The 24,602-nt window shown below is 34.5% G+C and overlaps 2 protein-coding genes and 1 long non-coding RNA gene across 4 annotated transcripts; all 3 read right to left on the minus strand.

Annotated features, from left to right (window-relative positions):
• Window positions 1-2,273: 2,273 nt before the first annotated feature.
• LOC132735665 (uncharacterized) lies at window positions 2,274-5,405 on the minus strand. The gene is made up of 6 exons (XR_009626482.1): window positions 5,203-5,405; window positions 4,508-4,678; window positions 3,377-3,528; window positions 3,030-3,197; window positions 2,661-2,705; window positions 2,274-2,431 (listed from the first exon to the last, which is right to left on the minus strand). It is a non-coding gene; the product is annotated as an uncharacterized LOC132735665 (long non-coding RNA).
• Window positions 5,406-18,160: 12,755 nt separating this feature from the next.
• Window positions 18,161-23,838, minus strand: LOC132735666 (uncharacterized). Of its 2 annotated transcripts, none has more exons than XM_060722644.1 (2): window positions 23,733-23,838; window positions 18,161-21,039 (listed from the first exon to the last, which is right to left on the minus strand). In XM_060722644.1, exon 2 carries the CDS (start codon window positions 21,028-21,030, stop codon window positions 20,008-20,010), a length of 1,023 nt encoding a protein of 340 aa, XP_060578627.1. In that variant the 5' UTR covers window positions 21,031-21,039; window positions 23,733-23,838; the 3' UTR covers window positions 18,161-20,007. The 2 variants fall into 2 exon arrangements, with proteins under 2 accessions (XP_060578627.1, XP_060578626.1); XM_060722643.1 differs by lacking the exon at window positions 23,733-23,838 and adding an exon at window positions 21,463-23,721.
• LOC132735664 (uncharacterized) lies at window positions 18,411-19,535 on the minus strand. Its single transcript, XM_060722641.1, has one exon. The coding sequence runs from the start codon at window positions 19,533-19,535 to the stop codon at window positions 18,411-18,413; it is 1,125 nt and encodes a 374-aa protein (XP_060578624.1).
• Window positions 23,839-24,602: the final 764 nt, after the last annotated feature.

Raw genomic sequence — 24,602 nt, forward strand, 5'->3', positions numbered from 1 at the left:
CCGTGTCTGTGACTGTTAACATAGAAAATTATAATTGCTCTCAATCGATCTCCACTTTCCAGAATTTATATACTCGTGACAACAGATGTAGAAAGTTTGGGATCATTGATTCCAATACTTTTAATGTGAGGATCAGATACAGCTTTAGCCGGTGCTAGAGGGTGAGAGACATTGCATTATTCATTATATCTCATGCAATGAATCTGCAATCTCCATTGTTTGCTATTTTTTCACTGATCTCACAACAGCAGGTACGTCGGTACTTCGCTTAGATCTGTGTTGTAATATATCGGGATCATTTAATCCATAATTTTTAGGATTGAGGATAATCATTGAAAACCACTTTAATCGGCGTTGCCATGGATGAGATAGATGTTTCACTTTTCATTATCTTTGATGATCAGATTGAATAAATTGATACGGCTCTCCTCTCAAGAACAGACAGTCAAACCGAGACATCTCTTTATATTTGTTTCATTGCTATCTTTTTTTAAGAATAAGTATATGAAACATCGTTCCAAAGAAATCAAGAATTTAATCACACATATCCGTATATTTTTTTATATGTAAAATTTTAATTTCATCAAGAATTAAGCACAAATAAACCGAATTTTAATATAAAATGTATGTAGGGCAATATATATATATATATATTTATAGTTTAAAAAGATACTAATGGTTTTGCTCATAAGCAGGAAAAATAAAATAAAAGATTAACCACAAATAAGCCATCAGTCCTAAGCAATCTTTACACTGTTGCCGTCAAATTGTGATTTTATAAACAATTTCTTTTCATTTAAGATTCTGTCATTTGATTTACACCAGACTAATTTGATTAAAAACGTACGTAATGAGGCAAACATTAGTTAAGTTTCTTTTCCTTTCATGCAATGCTTCATAAGGATATCATTCTCAAAATAACTTGTGTTTTTTTGGGTTTTTTTTGTTTTGTTTTTTTTGGGGGGGGTAATTTTTTAAGGGTATTACAACATTATTCATTATCATAGATTGACCAAATCAACGTTATTTCTTAACATTATAGTTCTTAAGATGATACGCTAACCAAACGCATAAACGGTATAAAATAAATCAGAAGGTGAATAGTAATACTGTTCATTATCTATTTTAGTAACTAAAATGTCATGATGATACCGTTCTATGTTAAGAAAAATAGCTAACATTGTTTATTTCTTGATATCTCCCACATTTAAAAGAGTTCATCTTCTCATAATGATAATGTTGATTATCTGCTATGTTTAATGATTCCTTTAATTTTCGGTAAGTATGTCCAAAGATTTCATTAGAAAGAAGCCCTTCGGCTTAAATAGATGAATCAAAAGAAATTTACTCTACTGTGATACAAAATCAAGCACACGCACGTACGCACGCACGCACACACACACACACACATACTAGTTAAGTGTACATGCTTAAGCTTGTATAAAAAAAACTAAGATGGAATGACATAGTTATTGAAGTAGGATTAATCCTGTTGATATGTTAAATATACACAATATTTTGCCATATATACATGTATGTTTAACAGGCCCAGTACAAAATGCTGTAAGCTTAAATTATCTGAGCCATTAGACACATGTTTTTTTGCGAACAATCGTTTATATTCGATCATATAAACTATCAGAAATCTTTATAACGAATTTTTATTATACAGCTTAAGAATTTTATTTAAATGAAAACGAAAAGATAGTTCATTGATTGAGAGTAGCCGTGTACATATATTATCTCATAAACGTCCAAGGAAAAGCAACTTTACAAACGTGCAAGATTTAAAGTTTTTTGGCTGTATCATTTGTGACCGTAATAGGTGAAATAGCTGCTATTTACAAAAAAGCAATAGGGTTTACATCAACTATAATCAATATCGCATGAAAAATGATAAAATGATAGACTTTGAATTTGAAGATATAAAATGATTTGTAAAAAAGTAAAGTTTTCTCTTATATCAGTCCGATATCTTGAATAGTTAGTTGGCTTTATCTAACTTTATTTATTTGGCGTTTATGCATATCCTTTTTAACTTCGAAACGTTATTGGTCTGGTTTAATAAGAAAGCCTGAGAAGTAAGAATATGTTCCACCATTGAAGTAACTAGGATTACCATCAACATATACGACATCATTCATGTTCAGGTGAAATGTACCAGTAGCACTCATCGAGTATTGTCCCTCAATCTGACTGAAGAGGGTCAATTCATGACTATTACGAACAGTAAGGTAAGCGTGAACATTTCCATAGATTCCATTCTTTCTTGAGAGTGTGACGGAAAATGCATACAAGCCAGGAATCCTACACGTGAATAATCCGGTAGCACCGCTGAAATTATTTCCATAATTAACGGGGACCCTATAAAATGTCAAGGCATCTCCAGATACTCCATCAGGGTAAGTAGCTGTGAAGGCAACACTGTATGCTTAAATCATAAGAAAGAAATGCACTTTTACTGTCCAGAGTGTGAAGAAGAATCTAATCTCATTTTAGACAATCAGAAATTGTAAATGTATTGAGGAAACCTTCATGATATAAACGGAATGAAGTCCTTATACTAGTTTTTAGTTTTTAAAGACATTTTGTTAAAAGAAATGCATATATGATCTTATATCTTTGGCATAGACATTGATTTTGCAATATGTTGCGCTTACCTGAGCACAAATTCTTTTGACAGTTGGAAGTGTCATTTCCAGCATCTACAAAAAATAATTACCTATTTATTTCAAGTTGCCTTTTTAATAAATGTGGCGAAATTTTATTTGTTGTTGTTTTGTTTGTTTGTTTGTTTGTTTGTTTTATTTTGTTTTGTTTTATTTTGTTTGTTGGTTTGTTTAAAATTTTGGGATTAAACAGACTTATAAGGATATCGGCAATGAATATGAGTAACAATGAAACAAAATGTAACCAGTTCATTAATGCAAATGTAATTATCTGGAAAAACTAATAATTTGAATATTAAAACAAGCGACGAAATTAAAAAAAGAGTTTTAAAAATTACCAGTGATGTAAATAACACATACGAGGACATGGACTGTTCTGACACGATCTCGTTTGTTCAGGACTGCCATCACAAAATTGCCCAAGTACTGAAGGTCTTGGGTTCGAACATCTTCTTTCACGTTTACTAACACCCCAACCACATGTCGCACTACACGCATTCCAATCTCCCCAGCTAGTCCATCCGCCATCTTGAAAATTTACAAATGTATTTCATATGAGAACATTTCGTGAAGTTAGGGTGTAATGTACATTTACTTCTTATGGAATAATAGAGGTATCTACACTTTTCCACTTTGTATTTGAAAGCAAAATCTTGAAAATATGATTAACATATCTAATGCCTAGTAATAATTTAGTAAATAGTCACCTGCACATGCTTTTCCCGTGCAAATTTTGAAATCTATTGATTCCCCTGTACAAAGGACATCTTTGTCATCAGAAAGTTGATTTAAGCATGTCCTATATCACAGGAAACTGAACACCTTTCCCATGACAACCATGCACCCCAGTTTCCAAGTCCTGCAATATCAGACGATCATATGATCATATAACATTAGGTATTTGTCAATCTTACCTATTTTACTTATTGTTAGTAACTTATTCCTTGATAGATACCTTTCTATAAAAATGTTAAAGATCTTTTTTTCTGTGACCAAAGTATCAAGTTCATTTGAATTATAATAAAGACAAAGCTTACGAATATTTTTCTATGGAATCTGTTTACTGTCATCGTCTTTTCGGTCATTAAATACGTATATATTAAGCATTTACATTCCGCCTTTTGTGGTGTTATTAAACGCAAAAAGTCGAAAACTGTACACGACAATTTCGAATTTTCGCCTACACGTTTTCGAGTTTTCAGTGAAAGGTATCAATTTAGTGTTAGTTTAGTTTATTAACCCGACACTAATGCTGTCAAATGTATTACCCTTAGTTTCGACTTTTAGCGATAGAACGATATTTTGAATTTATCTGTACTGTACACCGCATATTAACATTTACCCTCCCAGTTTTACCAGAAGTGGCCTAATTCTTATCCCGCATCATTTAAAGATGAGCAGTAAAGATCTAATGACCATTTGACTAAATGTCCGAGATAAATTTTGCAGCGCCTAAGGATCAAAGCAGAGGCTATGAACTAAAAATGCAATGCTCCCTATATTGAATAGCAAAGTGGACAGACTAAACACGTTCACCAATTTGTATCAATAATGTTACAGAAATCTCCCTTGTGGCTAAGGGGTTGCCTTTTAAGGTTGAGGCATCAGAATTGCAGCTACCGTTCATCCCTTTGTGATTGTAAGATGCGACTAAATGAGTTAGAGTCTATGCAACTCTAAGCTCCAGCAGCTGAGGTGGTTTAACCCCTGTAGTTGCTTTACGTTTGCTACACCCGAGTTTTGCCAAAATCGTCTTTCCTGTCCGGAGCCTTATGACCTAAATTGTGTTGGTGCGCCGTAAACCTAGAGTAAACAAAACGAATTGAAAAGCAACATACCATAATTAGACTTTATTTTGCAAGTCTTGTAATCAACAGATTCGCCTCTACAAGCATCGCCATCTATTGAAGTTGAGCATGTTCTTCTTCGACTTTGAACTCCTACGTCACTTGTACTACATGGTGATGAACATCCTTCCCATGGCAACCATTCGTTCCATTTTTCACCGTCTTGAATTAAAGTTATGACTAGAATTTGTTTAAGGTTATTGATAAATTGATTGGTTGTGATATATATATATATATATATATATATATATATATATATATATATATATATATATATATATATATATATATATATATATATATATATATATATATATATATATATATATATATATATATATATATATAATGAAGTCGGTATGTAATTGCTGTATTTCAAACATTCTATTTAAATCTAACTGTACAGTTTGGTAAGGAATATTTTCAATCTCCATTTCGTTTACTTAAATAAGTTTGTAACTGCATATTTTATGCCATAGTTCTTATCAATATTTCACAGGCGAGTGTACCACTTTCAATTCATATCAATGAATTGAAAACAAATACAAGTTCGCCAGTTATATATTTTCTCTAAGTTCACATAAATGAAAAGTGAAAATACGAACAATAAAAACATACATTTTATTTCATCAATTTTTCAAAATATTTCATTTCATACGAATTATATAATAAATCGTATTACTTACCACTTTCATTTATATCTGCAAAGATTGGACTTACAGATAAAGAACAAATAATTGTATTCACTAAGAGAATCATAATTCACTGCTAATGTACGTGCATGCGATTTCTTAATGAAAATGTAGGTTTAAACTGAATCGTTTTCTGACCTAAAACGTTCCCACAATTCACTATTTAACTAAAGTTATGGTATGAAACTCTTCCTTAATGGCCTTATTTAGCCTTGATTTCCTAAAGATGCGGTAAATAAACACGAACGTTTGCGATTTTATCTAGGATGAAGTTTTGAAGAAGAAAATATGTTTTGATCACCTTTTTAGGATTTGAGGTGTAAAGATCAATGTTTAAGTTAAGGATGTTTTTTCATTAACTGTTGCAAGGCCTGTGAATAGAGAATAGATAGCTGAAATATATGAATTTATAACATACTCGTTTTGCTACTCCGTAAAAACTTAAAGGGAGACACAGGCAAAATTTTCATTTCTTAGTTTTGATTTTTTCAGTCATCATTCTGTAAATGCCCTAAAAATAAATATATTAGACAGTCAAAGGAACAAAACTTTTCTCCGTATAAAGAATAAAATGGTAGTTTCCTAACTTGACCCGCGTGGGTCAGGTTAGAGCACTAGGATTTCACAATATTTGCCAAAGTGAACTCTGGAAACGTTAAAGAACATATCAAATGAATGACTTAGACTTGTTTCAAGCATACAATATCCATAATATATGTTATTGTAACTTCAAGGGTTTGTTCAAGTCATGTGACTTGTTTTAAAACTATTTGGCGATTCTATTCGGGTCTAGATTTTGTTAAACATATATAGATATAATTACGCTTCAAACCCAAAATATTTAGAATTTAAACAAAAATTCATGCTGAAACTTCAAGAAATGTCATTTTAGCGTGATTTAAGTACATTAGATCATTTTAATATTTTAGTCATTATTTTGCCTCAATATCCCTTTAAGTGCACGGTCGTGAATATATTTTGACTTGACGTCATTAACGTTATACAAATATACTATAGTAGCGTTAAATGTTAACGTTACACACAAATCAAGTGAAGTAATATTTTTTCAACAAGACGGTATGCTGCGTATACATGTATATTTTCCACCAGCCCTGAAGAACTTCTATAACCAGCTTATAAACTAAAAATATGTAAAGTACATATAAAAAAACATACTATAAAAACATAAAATTATGGCAAATATCATTATTATGGTTATAAAAAAAGATACATATAAGGAAAAACAAAACCTTGTTACAAGTACTCGTTAAAGAATAGAAAAATATTTTACAGATTAGTCACACAAAATATAACTTGGAAAGAACATGGCCGATGTATAACGAAGATCAAACATATGGGAATAATACACAGATGTATGAATATAGCAAAACCTAATAAACTAAAACCCAATAAGAGTAGTAAAGTATAACAATCGGGTCCCTACCTGGCACATACGACAGTTGAAATTCGGTTTCTTATCATCTGTCGGTCTGACACTTGAACTGACTGCTCGATGAGAAATGTCTGAATGTGTCTGGTTACGAGTTCCACAGCCTGACTGCCAAGCGTCTGAAAAGAGGCAGGCAGTCAAAAAAGTTGCAATTCATTCGGTTGAAGCCCAATCTCTACAGACCAAAAATTGCACATGGGATAATTTCATTGTAGATTTGCAATCGTATGTCATAGATGTTCTCATTAAAGTGTGTTTTCTTTTTCCAAGTTGTGTAGTTTGGGATCAGAATTATCAGACTTATTGCTTGTAGGACATTGACAGAAGGAACTTGAATTTTACTGTGGATTGTGGAGTGCTACCTTATATAATGTAATAATGTCGAACAAGTGAATGAACAGTGGATATGTTTTAAGATGTTGTTCATTGACCCGTGTTAGTCACGCCTTATTTAAACCTATACTATTTCTCACAAAGAAATTTTGTGATGAACCATACGATTACAATCCATTTAAATAGTAGACCACCAGTTTCATTGTGGTCATCAAGTTGTGATTATAGGAATTATTCTCCAGACGTTTTAAGATTGACTTGATCATTTGATTAACCCAGACATATTACATTTAATAGGATGTGATTTTATTTGGTCAATTGGCTTCCGAATTACATGTACTTCTTAGCACTTTGAAAGGTACTATTAACTATTCTCTAATATATTGACACGGTGAATTTTTTTGTTCAAATTCAAGACCATTATGTAAGGTTTATGATTATATTATCTTAACAATATTTTTATGGTTTTATATCATAAATATGATGCTCAAAATAAGATGTATCAATTTTGTGAGTTCCAAAAAGCATTATTCATAAAGATATTACCGCATTTAACATTTCATGTAAATAAAAAGAGGTAATAAAAGATTTATTTTCTATAAAGACTAAGTCAATTTGTTCAATAAAGAAATGAATGCATTTTATTTTAAAATGATTACATATAATATGTACAAATATTTGAGTACATATTTTACATATTCTTCGATGTTTGAAAGATTGTTTTATAACATAATTATATACATATATAATCATTTACTAAAGAATGGGTATACAACCTCAATTACAACTACAGGATCTTTAACTTAAAATGTTGGAATAATATTACGCATTACCGGTTAATTTTTTGGGGCGTCGTGCAGACTGGAAAGAGTGGTTGGGTGTTGACTTCGAACCACTTGGCCTCCACCCGCGGTGGGTTCGATTTAGTAGGGAAGTTATCCCGCTATCTTAGGAACGTTCGGTGGTTCTTCCCTCAGTACCCTCTCGTCCTAAATAATGCAGTATTGACTGAGTGACTTTACCTACAGATCTGATACTTTAGTCAACAAAACAAAAAAAAGTATTTGTAGTTACAAATATAAAATGAAATATTTAATTTTTACAAAATTCACATACAGGTTTTGTTAGGGGTATTACTAAAAAAATTTTTATTTAAAAAAAATGTAGACAGAAAATATCTTTAAAATAGCATGTATAAGGAATGGGCCGGGGAAAATAAAAAATACGGGGTACCGTGGTTAAATGGGGGCCAAAAAGGGGTTTTTGTGGAAAATAAAACCCTTTTGTGGGGACTAGTAACCCTTTTGTGGAGACCCGTATACCCTTTTTATATAGGTTGGACCATAACTTTTTACATTAACGGGACTTCTTTTTTCAGAAAAAATTTATTTTAAATCAAAATGATTTAAAATTAAAAAAGCTTTCGATCCAATTTTGGGACAAATGGCAAACACAAAAAAAATAATTTTTCCAAAAATATTATGAGCATATTTTATTATTATTATCTTTTGCATATTTTTTCATCTTTTGTGCCCCAAGTTTATCAATGTAAGAATAGCATTACATTTTATGTTTTTATCCTTTTAGACCGCCGTGATGTTTATTTAAAGTACCATTGCGTGTCACGTCCCACTCTTGTTACCTCAAGCTGTGATAACATAGAATGACTCCGCGGGCATTCCAACAAATGATCACTTCTATAATGGAACTGTCAGTATGTAACATAAAATAATTCAGGAAACAATTTGATGTAGGTTGTTTGCTGACTATAGAAGAAACGATGCTATCTCGATTGATGTCACTCTTCACTACGTGATTCCAGGAAATGTTACAGGTGTAGAGTATTCACGTTGTACTCTGCTATAAGGGTTTAGTTGGAATCGCCCTACAAAGTAGTACTACTCGTTTAGGAAATAATTATTGTTGCGTGTAATTATGGTGTCCTTTATGGATCACTTAAAACGTGATTTATTGGCATGTGATATTTTGACTTGACATCTTGTATTGCTCTTTTCGGTAAACATTGTACTATATATATAAGTAATGAGAAATAAACCTCCTAATGAGGGAACTATAACCATATGTAACATTTTAAAGTTCGCATTTTTAACATAAATCATTATACGTTCGCAAGTCTGTTTAGACCATCCCGATGTTAAACCTTAAGTTCATTAATGTTGTAAAGTATCCGACAAAGAACAGGTTCAGCAAAGACCGTGGGCATTAATTATGATGTTGATTTATTTAAAGTCTTTGACCTTCATTAAAAAGAAGAAGAAATACTTTATTTCGGTAACCTATACATTTACAGTATCTTGTTATATACAATAATTACAAATAAAATAAGTCTGTGGCAAAAACATGACAAAAGTAAAGGAAACAAAAATGATAAGGACATAAAAAGTTTAACTTATGGCGTTCTAGAAAAGAATTTCAAGCTGCAAATAATGAAAAAAGAAAGAACATCACATTATTATCATTCACATAAATAGTTCCAGAAATAACAACAAAAAGATGTGTAAACACAACAGCTTTCTAAAGTATAATATTACATGTCATCTTTAACAATAAGGATGGATAGAAAGTTGTATCAATTTACATTCAAAAATAAAATGCGTTATGTATTAACAACTAGTAGTAACAGTTCTTGTATTTTTTATTGGCTACATCTATATATTTTCCTACATTTACAAGTATAGCTTTATTTTCTGATTGTGATAAATCAACTAATTTATAAATATATAAGGTCTTATATAGAAATACCGCTTGATAAATCTTCTTCAAATATCTTGTTAACATGGACAAACTAAAATAAAATGATAAAGTTATCAAACTAACATAAAATTGTGAAATGGCCTTTTAATAATAAATGACGTAAAAACATATATAACAATATGAAAGTTATAATATAACATAAAATTGTATACAAAGCAGCAAACATTTCTGAAAAATGTATATAAAAATATATACACACGTATCCCAAAAATTATCAAAGGTTGGGTTCTAAGAATATTACCAAAAAACATTTGTATATAAAATTATATACAAACACCAAACGTTATTGAATGTTTATCATTTTGTTAAAAATTGAATACTGAATGTGGGTGGGATGGTGGGTTATTGAAAATTGTTATGAATTATTTCTTCTTCTAAAATGGCGGACTTAAACAGCATAAAATTATCACATTGTATTTTTACTCATAACGATAAACTTAGTGTCCTTACTAGTACGGCTTTTTCGAACCCAATATATTTCGACCTATGACTAAAGACCTAATGAAACCCACCATCAAACTTGTAAGTGACCATAAAAAAACATTTATTTTGCAATAAATTAAGTTTTATGTCAAACATTTCAATTTGTTGTATCTTTGCCTTAAGAAGTTTTCTCTGTTTGATAATTTTCAAGAATAACAACTACACTTTGAAATTGAAATGGCCATTTAATAATAAATGACGGAAAAAACATATAAACAATGTTGATATGAAAGTTATCAAACTAACATAAAATTGTATACAAAGCAGCAAACATTTCTGAAAAATGTATATAAAAATATATACACACGTATCCCAAAAATTATCAAAGGTTGGGTTCTAAGAATATTGCCACAAATTGTGTAAAACACAATTCCCCCAACAAAACTTCTTGAATGAAATTGACTAGTCAAGTAAAAAGGAAGAAAAAACAAATTATTCTTTAAATGTCTGAAACAATGCTAATGAAAAAATAAAAACTTAAAAAAGAAAACAAAGAAGAATATTAAAAATATATACATCACAAGATGATAAGGAAACTAAACAACCTATTATAAGACAACATTTTATTGGCACATTTGGATTTAATTGACTTTATATGTTAGAAAGCACTTTGTATGTCAGAGGCCCTTGTCTCCATGACATAAAGTAACTTGTGACTGAAATAAATGTTATCCTTATTAAAATTACCTTTTGAAAGTAAAGCTGTAACATATGTGTAATATCCAAATAGATCTTAAATCGATAGAATTAAAAATATAACCATGATGGCATCTTAAACTAAGACATGAAGTTTTAATTTACCTTAACACAAAGGAGGAATCATGAATTTAAAAATTGAACATTATGTACATAACAAGAGACATACAAATTCTAATATCTAATATGGACATATAAACATATTATTGGCACAATGAACCGACAAGTGATTGTCTGTGTGTTTGAAACAATTGTTTGTCAGAGGCCCGTGTCCCCATGACAGAAATTGATCTTGTGATTGTCATATGTGATTGTAATAAATGCTGAAAATTGGCACAATAGTTAACAAATATATATTGTTTGAAAACTCCAATTAAAATAGCGTTTAAAAAACTCCTGTCAGAGGTCCCTATCCCCATGACATAACTTAATTAGTAACTGTTGTAGTGCTAGAAAACACATGTTTAACAAATTATTTGCATTATTGTGCAGAATTGTACATTGATATCATCTTAAGTTGAAAGAAAGTGTAATCAACGCAATGACTATGGCTATATGTCAAAGGCCCTTGTCCTTATGACAACAAAGTTAAAAAAATTGTTTTAACAAAATCTCGTGAATGTAGCCGACAATTAAAACATGTGCACTTGCTAGAGGACTGCTATCCATTTACCACTAATTACACTTGTAACATAGGAATTCTTATATATTTCTTAAATGCACTAGACGACCATCTGCCCCTAAGTTTTATCTTTTCTTCTGAAAAACCTTGTTGAGCTGCAGTGGAGGCAGCTCCAATTCTGAAACTTTGCCCTTTGTATTTTGTTGGGTCTAAACCAGCCCGGTTCAAAGACGATCTCAGTTGTGTGCTAAAAAATAGCCTAGAAACCGGGCTGTCATCCATGAATCCAAATAGTGGCCCATTGGACGCCTTTCGTAATTGCAAATATTCATTTAAAGCACTGACTGGACAAATTAATGAACCATTCTGTTTAATGAATAAGACCTTAGCTGCTCCATTATAGTGTTTGTAAGTTGTCATATATAGTTTCAAACCTTGAAGTTTAGAGTTAGAATAAATAAACTTGACATCAGTTATGGAAAGATTGTTCTCCGAATTTTTTGTTTGAAACAGTAATTTCTCCAATGCGTAGAAAAGCATGGAAAGCTACCAAATACATGGCTTTCAACAATGAGCGGTGAAAATAGGAAGAATTTGTAAATCTTAAGGAATGTAATAGTTTCTGTAAAACATCAGTTGTTATAGGAAGCCTTCCATCTATTTGTTTCTTGTCATTGTTGTATCCTTGCAACGATTTTTTCACCAAAAAAGATGCAGCGCCAATAGTTGTATTGTGATTTGGTATAAGAATACCGCGTGTTACATGAGTTACTTCCCTTTGTGTTAGTTTTGCCATTTGCTCTGTAATAAAGTTAAATTGTTCGTTGGTGATTCTTTCTCCTTACTGGCGTGGCGGCAGCTGTGTTAATAAAGAAACAACGCCTGTTCGATGCTAAAAAGACTTTTTCGTTAGCCACTCTACCAAAAATCTGTACGGAGGCGGAATAAGCTCAATCAAGGGAGTCCAACGAGGCAGTTTTTACCAGTAACTGTTTACAATTTATCTTGCAAATACAGCAGTGTATTAAAGAAGCTATTACTTACACTTCGTGACTTAAAACTGTAACTATGGCAACTCAGCGCGCTCCTAAGCCAGTGGCGTCTCACTAAGAACGAGACTATAACGTCATTCGAGTCGTGGCGTCAGAATCTCCAATATACACTTTCTCTTGACGCCAATTTTGCTACTTACTTGGTCGATGGAGCTACTTGGTTAAAGAAGACAAGTAACAACCCGGTTCGTGGCTTTACAGACGACGGTGAGGATGTTCCTCAACAGGCACGGAGAACAGCCGCTCAAAAAGTGACACATTTAGAATTGATGCTGGGCCAAATTGCTAACTTTTGTCCTGTGATTTCTAGAAATACCATAGTAAAAAAATTCTACATGCATGAATGACATTTGGCAGGCTATTCGATTACACTTCGGTTTTCAAACCAGTGGCGGTCATTTTTTGGACTTTGACGGTATAAAATTAGAACCTGGAGAAAGACCTGAAGATCTTTACCAGCGTCTATACAGTTTCGTTTGAGGACAGCATGCTCACTACTACAAGTAGAATAAGCCATCATGGAGAGGTCCCAACTTTCTGACGAGGAAATGACTCCAACGCTTGAAAATATGATTGTGTTGACATGGCTCAGGCTTGTTTGATAAGAAATTTACCAATCCTGGTAAAACAGCGGTACGGCACTGAGCTTCGGTCAAAAACGCTGTCTTCATTAAAACCAGAAATTTCTCAAGCACTTGACAGCTTATTGGACGAAAATTCAAGTTTCAAATGAGGCAAAAAGTACTTCGTTCCACATTCCATAAACCTGTTATACAAAACAAAAACAAAAGCAAAAAGAATGCCCTTTGTGCAAGCAAGCCGGACGTCAGAAGTTCAATCATTTCTTAAGTGCCTGCAAATACCTACCTGAAGAGGACAAACAGTACATGACGAAGGTGCGACAAATGGCAGTCATCGACTCTGACAGTGAGTCGGAAACCGACTCTGAAAAGCATCCCAAGTGCTCAAGAAACAGTCACATCGGTAACACGTAGAGTCGGCACAAAGCAGTCTCCAGCTATAAAGATGTTTCATCGGCACTTTCCTGTTACCATAACGCTTGATACCGGTGCTGAATCCAGTTATGATCAAGCATTCTTTTGCAAAGTACATTGACGCACCCATCATGAAGAGTAATCAACATGCTACCCAAGCTGATGGTGTAACCCCATTAGACATTATCGGCGAAACACACATTACTTTGTCACGGGGCGCCTTTGAATTTCAGTTGGATGCCCTTGTTGTTGCTGACTTAGATGTAGACATTCTTGGCGGTGTGACCTTTATGGCCGCTAATGATATTTCAACACGCCCCAGCAAAACAGCAGATAGTCTTGCATGATCGTGAAATTGTCCATTACGGCACAACCTCTCATGTCGATTCTAAACACAGAGTGCGCAGAGCCCAAGTTTCCTTCGTGATCCGTGCTCCGGGGTCTTCACAGGTTACATGGCCTGGCGGTCATTTGTAGAATTGGACACCCCCGGTGATGTCGATCCCGAGGGATCATTTGCTGTTGAGCCGAAATGTGAACACAACTCTTGGTTGTCACCCCCAAATTGTTGATGCCGTTGGTGGTAAGATTCGCTACCCTTGGTTTAATTTACCATTTGGTGACCCCCCCTTTTCCCCCAAAACCAAAAAAAAAGCCCCCAGGGCCCTTTTGTTTTTTTTTGTAATGAAAGACTTTCCCCTTAAAAAAACTAGGGAAAATTAAAACCCCCCAATCCCAAAACCATTTAGAAACAAAAAAAAAAAATTAAAAAAAAATTTTTTAAAAACCCTTTTGGGGGCAAACTATTTCAAAAACCTTTTGGGGGCCTTTGCCCCGGGGAATAAACATTTCTAACCAATGAGCCCAAACAAATTTTCCCCTTTTATTTACTCTCCTTTTAATTTTGAAAAATTTGGTTTAAAAGCCCACACCTAACTGGATACAAGGGGCCCATTTGGGCCCCCCTTTGAGGGCAACGGGGGGAACATGGCCGGGGTTTCCCTTTTCCCCCCTCAGAGGAAAGGACATAAAAACCTAAATTACCCCAAAAAAGACAAGGCTTTTTTGAGTTTTTCAAAAAAAATTTTGATGAACGGGCCCGAAAAAGAACAAGGGCCCAAAAACGTTTTTTGCTCAAACCTGAAAAATACTAATTTTTCCCCGTCGAGTATTTTTTAAACCCACCCCATTCCGGGGTTTTTTTTTTTAAAAAACCCCCAAGGGCCCCGGAATTAGTTTGGTTTAAACCGGGCTTTGCTAAATGTTAAGGGGCGGTCTTTTTTTAAGCAACCCCCACACCCTTTCCCGTTAATCCCTTTTGACGTTGGGGGTCTTTCAAAGGGATCAATGGGCCAAATGCGGGGTATTTTGATTTTTCCCAGATTTTAAAAAAAAGGTTCATTCTATCAGATTTCCCCTTCCCCGGAGCGTTTTTAAAACTGGGGAAAAGGTTTTCCTACACCATTTTAAAAGGTAACCCGGGAAACACCAGATGTGCAATGGGAATGCCTGGCTCAGAGACGGCCCCTCGAGGAGCTCATGTGCCGAATTTCTGGGAGATCTACTCCAGGAGGGTATTATTTGCAAGCTTGCAGATGATCTCTACTGTGGCGGTGACACACCTGAACAGCTACTTCACAATTGGCGTCGTGTACTCGCTGCACTCGATAATAGTAACATCAAACTAGCCCCATCAAAAACAGTTATCTGCCCTAAATCAACCAATGTGCTAGGCTGGATTTGGTCAGAAGGGAATTTGTCTGCTAGCCCACACCGTGTAGCTACACTTGCTTCATGTCAGCCTCCGGAAAATGTCCGCGGTTTAAGGTCGTTCATCGGAGCATACAAAGTCTTAAGCAAAGTTGTCCCTGAATGTTCTATCTATCTTGCCCCACTAGACGATTTGACAGCCGGTCATCAATCGCAAGACAAAATACGATGGATGATCAAAGTCTCGAGCATTTCGAAAGGGCTAAACGTGCATTAAACGACCATAAGTCAATCGTCATCCCCCAACCAAATGACAAAATTGTGGATTGTAACTGACGGATCGGTAACCAGGCGTGGTATTGGTGCTACGTTGTATGTTATGCGAAACAACAAGCTACGATTTCAGGATTTTTTTAGTGCGAAGTTGCGCAGACACCAAGTTACCTGGCTACCATGTGAAATTGAGGCTTTAAGTATCGGAGCAGCCATTAAACACTTCAGTCCGTATATTGTGCAATCATCAAAAGCAGCATGCGTTCTTACAGACAGTCAGCCCTGTGTTCAGTCAGTTCAAAAGCTCTATAGGGGTGAATTTTCTGCCAGTCCAAGGGTGACGTCATTTCTGTCTAACGTGAGTAGATATCAGGTGGTCGTACAACATTTAGCAGGCTCTGCTAACGTACCAAGTGATTTTCGCCAGTAGAAATGCGCCAGATTGTACGGAAGTACGATGCCAGATTTGTTCCTTCATACGCGCTATGGAAGATTCAGTTGTGCGTTCCGTCAATGTTGACGATATTGTCAACGCACTGCCCGCTTACCTTTCACTACAAGATCGGCTTGGCGTGATATCCAGGGTGAATGTCCAGACTTGCGTCGCGTGCACTCTCACTTAAAGCAAGGGACTAGACCGTCCAAAAAATTAACGAACATAAAAGATGTTAAACGGTACTTGCAGGTGGTTACTATTTCAAAAAGATGGTGTTTTAGTTGTGAAGCGTTTCTGAACCATTCTCTTCCGAGAAAGAACAAATAGTTGTACCACGTTCCGTTCTTGATGGACTTCTTACCGCCATGCACGTCAAGCTTGACCACCCTACAAAGCATCAGTTAGACTTAGTTGTGCGAAGATACTTCTTTGCTTTAGATATAAACAAGGCTATCGAGCGTGCAACTAGCTCGTGTCACACGTGTGCTTCCCTTAAGAAATTCCCCAAATCATTAGTACAGCAGTCAAGCGAGGATCCCCCAGAATCCGTCGGATTAGCATTCGCAGCTGATGTCATGAAGCGAAGTAAACAATGCATTCTTGTTGTACGAGAAGCCGTAACATCATACACAAAAGCTGTCATGGTTGACAATGAACAAAAAGTCACTTTACGTAATGCTTTAGTGTGTTTAATGATGGATATGCATCCAATTCATGGTCCACCTGCTGTGATTAGAGTTGATCCCGCACCCGCCTTTGTTGCGCTTCGCGATGATGAGCAGTTAAAACAGGCTAATATAGTATTAGACATAGGTCGTGTTTAAAAACGCCAACAAAAAACCCTGTTACTGAAAAAGCCATAGCTGAATTAGAGGACGAGATAGTTCGCGTCCAGCCCGGTGGCGAGTCTATTTCTGAAGTTCAACTGGCCACCGCCGTGAACCACCTGAACTGCCGTTTGAGACGAAAGGGAATCTCTTCCCGTGAACTGTGGACACAACGTGATCAGTTTACGCACAACCAAATCCCTATAAGTGATAGAGATGTTATTCTTTCTCAAAATTCTACTAGAAACAAAAACCACTCGTATAGTGAAAAGTCGAAGTGTTCGTCATATCGAAATTGTGAAACCATAGAAATAGGTGATATAGTGTACTTATACTCCGACAAAACTAAACATGCTTCTCGACAGCGATACATTGTAGTTTCCGTTGATGGTGATTGGTGTTTCATAAAGAAATTCACTGGTAACCAATTACGCTCCACCTCATACAAAGTGAAAAGATCGGAATGTTTTCGTGTGCCTTCTGATATATGTGATATATCTCATAACATCCCAAATCTGACAGAATCTGATTGTGATAGTGATTCGGAGATATGTGAAGGATTAACTGTTCAGGACGACAATGCACCTGTAACTCTTACAAATCCGTTCGATTCTGACGATGAGAGTTGTTCCCCTTTGATCGTTATGGAGCAAGTTCACGCAGATGATCACGACGTCGCGGTAGACGATAGTGTATCACATACTAGTAGACCACAGCGCGTTCTCGGAAACCCCCTAAGTACTTAAATGATTATGTGTGTTAATTACTTTGCAATATGTGACAACATTAACTCACCATTCCACACGAATTTAAAGTTTTGTTCAACGCTAGATCTTAGTTTAATACCAAATGTTGTTTATATTGAAATAATGTTATTGTTATAACAATCTTGAAAGTGTATTTTAACTTTCTGTCGACATTATGCATGTTCAAGTTAATCCCACACATGTTTCAATATTGTTGAGTTTTTACAAAAGCTTTATTTCTTCTTTCAATCTAGTGTTATAAGTAACCACACGTTTTAGTTGTTCACTACTTAAGCAAGTACTATAGAAGTCATGTGTGTGTAATTATATATCTTTATATATATCTTTACTGATCTGATACTGTTTGAATATACCTCGTCAAACAAAATGTTTTCATTTCAAAAGAAAAGAGGTAGCGCCAATAGTTGTATTGTGATTTGGTATAAGAATACCGCGTGTTACATGAGTTACTTCCCTTTGTGTTAGTTTTGCCATTTGCTCTGTAATAAAGTTAAATTGTTCGTTGGTGATTCTTTCTCCTTACTGGCGCAGTTGGGTCAGGCATTTGAAGTATTTTATGTTTATAACCAATGGCTGAAATATATGTACATACAGTTGCTGGTGCAAGTCCCCGTTTGTAGCAATGTGCTATAAACAGCAGTAAATGTGAAACTGGAACTGGGAAAACAGCACTCTGTTTAAAATGTTCTTTTGAAAATTGCTCATACAATTTATACGCTCTATTATATGTAGTATGACTTGTTGGTGACAGAGCCTTATCCAGTAGAAAAGCACTTATTGTTGTCAAAGAGTTATCAGCTGTTGAGGGACTTTGATTTCCATTAGATCTGTGCATGTGTTGTCTTTGAGAAACTTGTCTACCTGCAAACGAGAAAGGTAATCAGCCAAAGAGTTCTGAATTCCTGGTATATGGACCGCTTTAAATAATATATTGTTCTTTAATGTTTGCATAACCAAGCGACGTATTAGAACCATTATATGTTTATCCCTGGAAGATTGCTTGTTTATAATATGCACGACCGCCTCATTGTCTGTGTGTAATACTATGCATTGATTGGTGAGATTACTACCAAACAACTCTAGAGCTAAAACAATAGGAAATAGTTCTTTCACAGTTATGTGATATTTCAACCATTCATGAGGCCAACTGGCTGAAAACCATTTGTTTGACAGGTACCCACCAAATCCGACATTACTAGAATCTGTGAAAAGATCCAATGACACAGAAGTGACCCAACGGTCTGGTAGAAACATCGACTTGCCATTAAATTGAAACATGAACGATGACCATGCCAGAAAATCTGCTCTAGCATCTTTTGTTAACCGTTTATGATGGTGAGGTTTATTCAAACCAATAGTTAGATCAATGATACGACGTAAAAATGCCCTGCCTGGAACAATAACAGCACAAGCAAAATTAAGCAAACCAATAACAGACTGTAGTTCAAGGAGAGTTGCTTTTTTTCGATGCTTGAATTTGTCTAGAGCTAGGCGAATCTTATTAAGTTTTTCTTGGGGCAATCGTTTCTCCATTAGTACAGAATCCAATTCAATTCCAACAAAAGACATGATTCTGCATGGCCGACAAGTTTTAGCATGATTAATTGGTAAACCGACTGAAGCACACCAGTCAATGAAAATTTGTAAACCTTTTTCACACAGGTCTAAATTGTCCCCAACAAAAAAGAAATCATCTAGAATGTGGGCACAATTATGTAAACCAAGTTTATTTTCAGCAATCCACTGGATAGCAGAACTGATCCTTTCAAAAAGGGCGCAAGAATAGCTCAGACCCATCGGTAAAGTTTTATCAAAATAATATCTATCATTTATTTGGAAACCAAGAAGTTCATAATCATCTGGGTGTATTGGAACAATACGATAAGCATTTTTGATGTCCACTTTCATCATGTATGAATACTGACCACAGGCTTTTACTAATGAAACAGCTGTATCAATGTTTTGATATGAAACCGTACAGTAATTATCTGGGATACCATCATTGACAGAAGACTTTTCAGGGAAGGACAAATGATGAATAACCCGGTATTGACCTTCTTCCTTTTTAGGAACCAATCCTAAAGGAGAAACTTGTAAGTTAAGAAATGGGGGGTCAGTAAAAGGACCAGCTACACGACCTGCTGCAACTTCACATGCAATTTTTGAAATCAACACACCAGGATTAATCTGTGCTGATTTTAAATTAGCCGAGGTCCGAAACTGCCTCTTTCCTGTGTAAGGGATCCTGAAACCATTAGTGAAACCGGTTTCAAGAAATTGTTTTTCTGATTCATCATAACCTTTTAACCAAAAACTAAGTTTTTCAATCTTGACAGGTGTACAAACAGACCGACTATAACCTATAACAGATGAATCAGCACTAGCGTTTAAAATTGGATAATTGGTTGGCGGGTTTCTTATTGACGAATGTGCTTGGTTGCACTGCTGGTCTGATACCACATGATTTTTTGCTGTGTGGTCCATAGCAACGTTGACATACATGCTTAAAGGGGCATCGGGGTCTAGTACACTTCCCATTGTTGTTGTTAAAACTGTAGCATGGCATACCGGCTTGTGGTGACCCTTGGGACCGAAAGGCCTGAAATGGCTTTAGATTGAAGGATTTCTTCTGCTGGGTTAAACCCATAGCTAAGGCTTCAGTGTAGGTGTCTGTATGCAGGCTACTGAACACTAGGGTGGGATCGGTCTGTCGTAACTGACGAAATGTTTTATCGTAGAACAAGGCCGCCTCATCTCCTGCTCGCTGACCTAATTTCCTGATCGTTTCGGTATACTGCATCAGGGCCGGGGCTGCATGAGGGAATTTTTCAGTGTAAATGGAAACAAAACAATGAAAAGCAGAAAACCATCTTGGTAATGACAAAATGGTTTTCTGTTGGGGCTTCCGGATTAACATTAAACCAGATGTTGACTCCACCATTCTCAATTGACAACTGTCGTCTGCACTGTCCATAGCTGAGGCTGGGAGTAGTAAACCTAAATCAATGTATTCATCAGCCCATATTTTGCTTCTTGTCTTCTGTTCCACGTGCATACTGATTGTGAGTAACTCCTGTGGAAATGTTGATACAGTTGAAATATTACCTTGTGTCTGTACATCTGATGTGGTATGTTCATCTTGTGTTGATGTTTGTTCTTCAGTGGTTGATGTGCCTGGCAGAACTTTCATGGCAACCAGGGATTCAACCACACCCTTGGTGACAGCGGGCACTAATTCGTCAATTAGTTGCTGTTTTGTTGTTTGAGACATAGAAGATGCAGAACTGGACGATGTTTTTGATGCTTCAGGTTGCTCCGTACTGGAAGATGTTTCTGACGTTTTAGATTTCTTCGACAAGGCCGCAGCTTTGGCAGATGGAGTTCGCTTTCGTTTTAAAGGCATGATAATTATCTGAAAAACAACAGCATTCAGTGCGTAAAACACTTGAAATCAATATAAAAGAAATATTAATGTGATTATAACATATGTTGGTTACACATTAAGCATACTTTGAAAATGAAATTAACGGTTGTGTTAACCGGCAAAATAATAATACATGACTGTGATTGAACATTACAATATTACAATCTATGCAGTAAAGTTACATGCAAAAAATTGAAACAATGCTGCAAAGGAATTTACAATCTAATCAAATATAATACTAAATGTTCAAGCATAGAAAGGTGCCAACAAAAAACAAATCAAAAATCATACTTTTCACATCACAAAATTATAGAACAGTCTATATGGTAAGCAGCTTTAAAATTAAAGCTGTAGCTAAACAACAAAAATTATCTTCTCAATAAAAAAAAAATAATAACCCGCTATACATACAGCGTGTCTATCCTAACAGATGTAAAATCTCTCTCTAAACGCGCATATTTGCTAGCATAAACGATCTGACATTTAAACATGTAGATAAATTTTACACTCCCAGCAACAGGTTTATAAATGAAACTGTACATTGAAATATGATACACTTCAGTATATCGCTGACTCGTTGTAAAAAAAAAAAAAACAAAAAAAAAAAAAAACTATGTACAGTAAAACTGTGATTATTCTGACAACCTTACAATTAAGGTGTAAAGCTATAGCTCATATTCCTTAAAATTAAGGAACATTAACTTAGAAAACAATTTCAACTCTTTTGAAAATTGTCACCTTACAATTAAGGTGTCACCTTACAATTAAGGTGTAAAGCTATAGCTCATATTCCTTAAAATTAAGGAACATTAACTTAGAAAATAATTTCAACTCTTTTGAAAATTGTCACCTTACAATTAAGGTGTCACCTTACAATTAAGGTGTAAAGCTATAGCTCATATTCCTTAAAATTAAGGAACATTAACTTAGAAAATAATTTCAACTCTTTTGAAAATTGTCACCTTACAATTAAGGTGTCACCTTACAATTAAGGTGTAAAGCTATAGCTTATATTCCTTAAAATTAAGGAACATTAACTTAGAAAATGATTTCAACTCCTTTGAAAATTGTCACCTTACAATTAAGGTGTCACCTTACAATTAAGGTGTAAAGCTATAGCTCATATTCCTTAAAATTAAGGAACATTAACTTAGAAAATAATTTCAACTCTTTTGAAAATTGTCACCTTACAATTAAGGTGTCACCTTACAATTAAGGTGTAAAGCTATAGCTTATATTCCTTAAAATTAAGGAACATTAACTTAGAAAATGATTTCAACTCCTTTGAAAATTGTCACCTTACAATTAAGGTGTCACCTTACAATTAAGGTGTAAAGCTATAGCTCATATTCCTTAAAATTAAGGAACATTAACTTAGAAAATATTTTCAACTCTTTTGAAAATTGTCACCTTACAATTAAGGTGTATGTAACTAAAAACTATTTAGCATTAAACAACTACCTTAAAATTAAGGCGTGTTTAAACTAAAATATCCTTACAATTAAGGACTTTAACAAACTGTTAAATCTTACGAACTTTACCACTAAAGTCGAATAAACCACCTTAAAATTAAGGCATCATTAAAAACTAACTACATCAAAGCCATCAATAAAAGCATTATATGCACAAACATTATGTGTGTAATAAAAAACAAACATTTCGCTAGAAATTGTCAAGTAAATGTGCAAACATAGTCCTTCAAATAATTTGATACTATAACTATCACATTCAACCAAAATTAGTATACGTCTTAAGTTCACTTTGGGACTAAGATGTAAAGTATATATTTGTCGTCTTCACTTGAGATCCACAGTTTTCCACATTTCACTTGTTGGTATGTACTTATCACGTACTTGATCAGGAAATTATGATTTTAATAGCTTCAAAACAGCTCCACGAATGTTTTTGTAATATCTTATAATGCCAGCAAAATTCAAATGAACACCGTCTCTAAAGATGTTTGTTGTTGGATTTTTTATTCCCTTGATCTTCCAATAAAGTATTCGAGGAAATTTTGATAGCTCCCCTTTGAGCATGATATTGGCTTTGTGCACCAATTCACCATAGGTATCTCCCGATATATAACGTGGCCTAGGTCTTGGAATGAACTGCAACACTACAACCTCCGCAATGTTGTATCGAACTTGAAATGTTGCGAAAATGTTCACTATTCGCAAAACCAGAAGTTCTAATGATGCACTGTCCATTTTAGACGAATCAATATCGTTTCCACCTAATTGAATTATTAAATATTTTGGACGCAGTTCTGATATACTCAGTTCCCAACAGTTAACGTGGTGTTTATTACAAATTTTTCCTCCACTTATACTTCGGAAATGTACTTCTGGGCTAGCATCGCCACCAACGTTAAAAACATTGTTATTGTTGCCCTTTTGTCGAAGAAATCGTTCCAACCAGTGTATGTGAGATGTTCCTAATATTAGTATACACATTTTTCACCATAGAATTGATGATTTAATCAACCATCTTTGTCTTTATACACATTATGCAGTAATCCAATCGCAAAGCATAGTCCAATACACAAATTCCTTTGTTTACAAAACGTGAAAACAAAGACGGTCAAAATACCAAACTGTGGTAAACATTCCTACAGTGTCAGCTATTGCCGGATCAGTTGTAACCTTCCTGGACTAATGAGCGATCAAATAAAGTATAATTACCGTGCATTAAAGCAATTTATTGAAAATTGTTATGAATTATTTCTTCTTCTAAAATGGCGGACTTAAACAGCATAAATTATCACATTGTATTTACTCATAACGATAAACTTAGTGTCCTTACTAGTACGGCTTTTTCGAACCCAATATATTTCGACCTATGACTAAAGACCTAATGAAACCCACCATCAAACTTGTAATTGACCATAAAAACATTTATTTTGCAATAAATTAAGTTAAACATCTTCAATTTCTGGTAAGTTACATAATTGACATAATCTTTCATTACTTTGTATTCTATCACGTTCGTATCTTCCGGTTTCTATTCTTAAGTATAAGGAAGGTATTCTAAGTTTATAAATATTCATACGTATACCTTTGCAATTGATATAACTATATAAATCTTGAGTACAATATTTTTTCTATGTCTGAATGCCACAATTGCCTAAAACAATCATGCTTGAATTCAGATAAAGAGAAACTATTTTGGATAATTAATGGGTTGTCCTACGCATAAGAAAACTTAAATTCACTCCATCTCTAGCGTTGATCTCTTTCCTGTATCTAAAACAAAAAAAAAGTATTAGTATGGATCTTTACATATAATGTCGATCACATTTTGTTTTAGTCAGAAACACTGAATCATTTCCGGAGGTAATAGTTTTTTCTCATTGTCATAATTAGTTTCACTAATGTTGTAAGGATACTTTTATCTCGAAATAGTCAAGGTATTGTATCAATTCTACGGATGAACGACTATTATAAGAGTTACACTATCGATACCTTCATCATTTCAGCAATTTCCTGGTACTGTATTACCTTAAATTATTTATTCATTAGAAATTTTGAAAACATGATAAAGGTTCTATATAA

Source organism: Ruditapes philippinarum, unplaced genomic scaffold (assembly GCF_026571515.1).
Source record: "Ruditapes philippinarum isolate M1 unplaced genomic scaffold, ASM2657151v2 ctg9667_1_1_1_1, whole genome shotgun sequence".
Classification (NCBI taxonomy): domain Eukaryota; kingdom Metazoa; phylum Mollusca; class Bivalvia; order Venerida; family Veneridae; genus Ruditapes; species Ruditapes philippinarum.